Below are 6,182 nucleotides of genomic sequence, written 5' to 3'. Positions count from 1 at the left end.
ATATAATGTATATACATATTACATACATATAATGGCCTAACTTTAGATCTACAGAGTTTAAGTCTGACAGAACCAACAAGCTAATGGCTAGTCCAACTGCAGCTAAGGCCAAAGTGGATTGCTCAGGCTTAAAACAAATCCAGTCTACAAAATTGTATAGAAGCCAGTGCAAACACTAATCCATAAATTTACATCACATCACACAGTTATTTCCTTATTTGTGTYATTACTTGTCAGAGTAAACAACAGCAACAGCAGTTGGCTAAGACCTCTGTCAAAATAACAATCTAACGTGAAAGTGTCAGTGARGTAAAGGTTCAAATAATCAGAGTKAGAATCAGCTTTATTGTCATTCACACACAACATCAGAGATGCAATGCAGAATGAAACTGCCCACCCATTCAAGAGAAAGACACACATAACAAACATGGGGGAARGGATGAACAGGACTTGCGCAACATGGTCACTCTACCTTTTTCAGCTAAGCATGCTGAAATAACTATGCTTCTGAAGATTGGAATTTGGTCAAGATGGAAAATACAATTTGGCAGGTGATCCACGGACCATGTTGATAAAATAACAACGGTTATTACTAGTGGTGCCCCAATGCTGATACTGGTATGGACCCAATACAAGCCAAATTTGAAAAAGTACTCATGCTCGTTTAAAATGCCCCGATACCCAAAACGGATGCCATTTTGTTTGTGTGGAGGTTAACCTTGTAAATGCGACCTTCATTAGACACCCGTGTAAATGTTTTATGCTGCTGATGCAACCCACCTGTGCAGACGATAGCGTGATGTCACGTTCATCGCTCTGTTTAAAGAAGCAAACACATCTCTATTCATGGATGCTGCATGTCGATTCTTAAGTTGTTCTGCAATCAGAGCTGATTAAATAATTCCAGTCTGAATCTTCTCAAARTGAGTAAAATAATCTGACAATGGAATTAGACAATTGGAATTCTTGAAAAACAAATCCAGGCTAACATAACTCCTGCTTTGCATATTGGTCTCAAAACAAGATAAAAAATACTTTTTGGCTAAATATAAGAGGGAAAGACTTGGTTAGATGGGTAATTTTTGGCAGTCTATCTACTGTATTCTGTTTGTATTGCCTCTTTCCAGCTGCTCTGGTGCAGCATGTATTTAAGCCGTCCAAGAGATTACTCAAGTAATTGTAAAAAAAAAAGCATTTCGTAAAAAGACTACTTGAGTATGGAGTAACTGATCGTAACATCTGATTAAGTATTTTTTAAAAATGTCATGAAAATGACAAAAAATAGCATTAGAACAACAAAGCTTGTGTACAAACAAGAGGTCTCACTTCTACATAAACAGTGCATTTAGAATGTGCTTGTTCTTCATTCACTGGAATTACTCACAGATGGCAGAGCACTCAGAAATGATAGTAATGTTTATGTTCTAACTCAGTAAGTACTCAGTATTAGTACACTGTGTCAGTGAGAATCCAAACTCGAATACTCATACTCGTAATCAGTTGGAGAAAAATTGGTATCGAGACACACTTAGTCCAAACGGACCCGCTACCAAAGTGGATTCTCTCATTTTGTTATTTTAAAGCAACGTCAATCTTTAAAATGTCAATGAGATTCTTATAAATGTTGTTACATAATTTCCCTCTTGGATCAAGAAAGTATTTTAGAATTGAACTGAATTAAGTAAAATTTTTACAATGTATGCAAATTTGTATTACATGGTTACTTTGGTTCACATTTTTAAAAAAAATGATCACAGGAAAAGTTGTGCAACGTGACCACTGTGTATGGTTTGTAAAGTAACTTAAAAAAAGTTTGGGATTTCTAAAATCGGGCTTGCTTGCGGAGGGTCGCAATCCACTTTGACATTTTCTGCATTTGAGTAGTCAGTCAGTTCCTTGTCAGTCCTGTCAGATGATTCAATCAGTCTGACTCATTTAAAATGAGGCCATTCAAAAAGCTATACAACAGCTAAGATTTTAAATATTTAAAGCTTGTCCACAAAAAACCCACTTCAAAATGACTGAACAACGACTTTTGAAAACTGACAGATCTCCAACTTTCTTTTCTTTTTTGCCTTTGGTGAAAAGTCAGTGAAGAAGAGAGGCAACAAAGATTGAATGTCATATCTTTTATTTTGGTATTAAAGTAGGCCTGATTATTGCTGATCAAGGTCATTTAGTTAATTATAGCAGCTGWGACTATGGAGATGAAAAAAGCATAGCCGAGGACAAAGTTGAATGTTAAAACATATCTAAATCCCAACATTTATGAACTTCTGCAACACACGAGGCACTTGGCTGTTGGCAGCACATTGCCACTGTGGTGTGCTGATAAAATACAGTTTATCTATTAGCCTCCCAATTGCACACCCCACACACCAATGTCATCCAGTCCCAAGATGAGAAATTGATTTCACGCTTGGATGACAATCATAGTGAAAGATACAGAAAGAGGAAGAAAATGCTGCACAACGCKACAGAGAGCGAAATAAAGTCCTGCTACTGCAATCCCCACGAATTTGCTTACTGAGTTTAGTCTTGGAAAATAAAATAAACTATTCATAACTGAGAAGCTGATAGGCAATAACGCAAGGTTATGAAGTTCAAAATAAAAAATAAAATAAAATCATGCAACATGTTTGTATGTGAGGGGGCTTTACACATTGAACAATAAAGGCTTTAATAGAAAAAAACTGCTGGCTGGGCAGAAGCCTCTACAAGAGGGCACATTATGTGAAAGGTTGTGGCAGTACAATAGCACCCCCTCAGCCCCATGGAACAAGAAGAACTCTCTGGAAAAATCAAAGGCGAGATTTGACGGATAGGTATAATATTCTGGCAGGTTTCCGTGCTGCCATAGGTATGAAGAGGGGAAAGGGAAAAAACCAGCATGAGCGTGGTAACGTACTGTTTGGGTGATATAAACAACACCCCCATCCCCCCCTCTCCTCGTCTCTCCTGCTCGCTTTGGTGGCCCCCCTTCCCTTTCTTTTTTTTTTCCCTCTGGGGCACACAATCGAGCTGTCCGATTGGTTATTAGCACCTTAGAGATGCTGAGAATATCCACCAACCAGGGCCCAGGTGCCCCTTCACACCATTACCACAGCAACCCGTCACAACCACAGCGAGCGTGCACACATAGAGAAATGTGCACACTTATGTACACACACACACACACACACATACACATACACAAACGAGTTCATATGTGTGCGTTATTGCTGGTAGCTTGACTTTTCATGTGTGTGACAGTTACGCGAGGAGAACAAGTAATATCAATTCTCCGATGAATAGCCTTTTGTGAGTCCATGAACTGCAGAATATGACAGGAGCTGTGCCGTTCAGGTAAAACAAGGTTTTAAAGTTTCTATTTTTGTTTGACTCAGACACAGCTCTTTTTTTGTTTTATTTCTTTATTTATTAACCTTTATTTAACCAGGCAAGTCCCATTGAYAAAACATCTCTTTTGCAAGAGAGGCCTGGGCCTGAAGGCAGCGTAACATTTGAAAAAAAAAAAACTAAAAAAAAACTCTTGAATGTTGCTGCAGGCTGTACAGCTGCATGACAACTAACGTTCTTCAGTTGATTTCTGTTTCTAATTTGCACGCACACATATTCTTCATTTTTACACAATCCTTTAAGCGTGCAAAATCCAACAGTCTTTGAAAACAAAAACTGGATGAACTGTTGGTGCAGTGATTTATGTTTGAAAGCCCAACCTTGACTAGTAAATACCAGCATTTTAGCAAGTACTTGCACTCGTTCAAAATGCCACAATACATGTGACCGATATCATTGTTTTTATTTTATGCTCCTGTACAGCACTTTGGTTTTTATTGTGCTTTATAAATAAACGATGATGATGATGATGATGATGATGATATCAGTATCAATACCGCATTTCAAGTGAAGTTGGTCAGTTTCATGTTTAAGACAAGTTAAAAGAAAATCTTATTTGTTATTATTATTTTTTTAATTTAGCAACAGTATGATAATATATTATATCATGCTGTATATTTGATTTGATATTCAGAGGGGCTGTTGGCCTAAAAGGAAGGAGAGCCACTTTGTTCCAAATATATTAAAATTCATTTTGTAATGTTTAGAATTTGACCTGGTAAGTACTTGATATTGGTACTCGGTATTGGTGAGTGCCCCAAAGTCACACACTCGTATTTATATTRGTACTCGGTTTGAGAAAAACTGGAATCAGGACACCCCTACTGGTTGAAAGTTAATCTGTTATATAGCTGCGATTCTGGCAAAATAGCTCAAAACTTATACACCCAATATTAAAAATAATTGAAACTGCATGTTGCATAGTTGTTCRATGCTTGGATATAACATTCATGCATAAAATTAATCAATGCAAACTTCTGCCTACAACTGTTTGTCACACAAATAGACAAGTATTCCTGTCACAACCTGTTGTGTGGTTATGTCACTCTTGTATCTATTATAGGTCACCTGTGCCAAGATCTACAGTAGTACTCCAAAGCTAGTTATGTCAGTATCATTAAGCCTCTGTGTATAACGAAAAAAAAAAACTTCTCTAAGCTGCCAGGTCCATAACAAGCTTCCTTACCAGGAGTCACGTGTGCCCCGCAAGGCAGCTCTGATCCATTCCAATCCCCACTGTGGGCTAATAGTAGCACTCAGCATGTGAACAAACAGATAAAGTGCTTACAGTGTGTCTGTCAAAGTACGACGGTGTACCTTGAGGCTGAGGATGTGGCCATGAGAAATGCACCATCCCTGGCCTACAAATGGAATTCCTATCTTACACAAAACAACTTCAGCATTTATGGTCCTGACCTTGCAGGCGAGGGAAAACRGTAACACAACACCTATTTCTACAATTACTACAGTTGTTTTTTTTTCCTGCTCTAACACTTGCTGGGCTGTGTTCCTGTGGTTAAGATATCCATTTCTTACCAGTGCAGGTGAAGCATTTGACATGAAAGTGAGTCTCTTGGACTCGAACCACCTCCCCTTTGCATGCTTCTCGACATCGCTGGCATCGGATTGGTTCAGAGCTCCTCTCAGTGCGTGCTGAACCCTGTTGATAAGCTACAAAACACACAAAACACAAATTTTATACATTTAATCATGTTCAAATCAAAGAATATTTTAAAACACTGATTTCCATTTTTTTCATCACTGTCCTCGATTTGCATAATTCCATATTTTTTTCCCTCTAACACTGTTGATGTGAAGTCCACAATGTTGCAGTGTCTCGTTCTTACGTTACTTTGAATATTCAACATGTTACAAAAAATTGCAAGACAACTATTTGTCTGGAACACTCCTCACGTCTTTATTATTGATGGCAGCATGAATGCTCAAGTTAGCACTGTTGCCTTACAGRAAAAAGGTCCTGCGTTCACCCCTGGTTTGGCCTAAGGCTGGGTATCACATTGTGATTCCATACAATTTTTGATACAGAGCTCACAATGCAGTATGACCCTAAGCAGAGTGCAGCTCAACTTGACATTGATACATTTTACTTTATTCTAGGGGTGCAGCMATTGCCMTTTTCTGYCAAATCACCAATCTTTAAAAWGTCTGACTTGCCAATTCTGATTTTGCCTGATACAGATTTTTAAAATAGCACCTTCAAATGTTACAATCTTYTTTTACTGAAAAACATTGAACAATACCCTTGAAACAATACAAACTTCTTTTAACTAGACATTAGGTAGCTCACAGCAGAGCAAAAGAGGACAGTGGTTGATTTTTTTAGACTTTTGTGAAGGTAAATGRGAAGCCAATCTTTTCCACCGATCTTATCTAAGTGATCTCCCAAAATTAAGTAAATCGGTTGGACAACTTATTGCTCAATGTCACTGACTCAACAAAACCAGCTAAATAGGYTAAAATTATATTACATAATTATAATTATAAATACCAAAATGCGTTCAAACATCTGCTTTAAAMGAGAAAGGCAATTCTAAAATACGGCTGGCTGTTTCACTTACTCATCGATCTCACTTGCAGTTTGCTGTTCCTTGCTCTGAACAGGAATCACCCAGCGTTATACTGCCTTTTAAGGTTTGGTAAGGTGAATCAATAACAAATGAAAGAAAACTTTTAAAAAATGTCAATGTATTTAATAATATTTTGATTTTTATGCACAACCCTAGTTTGGACCTGACTTTACGTAGGTTTTCTCCAAGTACGAC

General features: G+C 37.7%; 1 protein-coding gene across 5 annotated transcripts in view; it reads right to left on the bottom strand.

Moving 5' to 3' along the window:
* LOC106534708 (actin binding LIM protein family, member 3) overlaps positions 1–6,182 on the bottom strand; it is a 48,185-nt gene that overhangs the window by 40,330 nt on the left and 1,673 nt on the right. For all 5 annotated transcript variants that reach the window (XM_014031427.1, XM_014031428.1, XM_014031430.1 and 2 more), the window contains exon 2: positions 4,936–5,070. In XM_014031427.1, coding sequence (XP_013886881.1) covers positions 4,936–5,070 — 135 coding nt within the window. The remainder of the gene's footprint in view (positions 1–4,935; positions 5,071–6,182) is intronic.

The sequence above is a fragment of the Austrofundulus limnaeus genome, unplaced genomic scaffold, assembly GCF_001266775.1.
Source record: "Austrofundulus limnaeus strain Quisiro unplaced genomic scaffold, Austrofundulus_limnaeus-1.0 Scaffold1250, whole genome shotgun sequence".
Lineage (NCBI taxonomy): Eukaryota > Metazoa > Chordata > Actinopteri > Cyprinodontiformes > Rivulidae > Austrofundulus > Austrofundulus limnaeus.
This window is presented reverse-complemented; position numbering and strand designations above follow the sequence as displayed.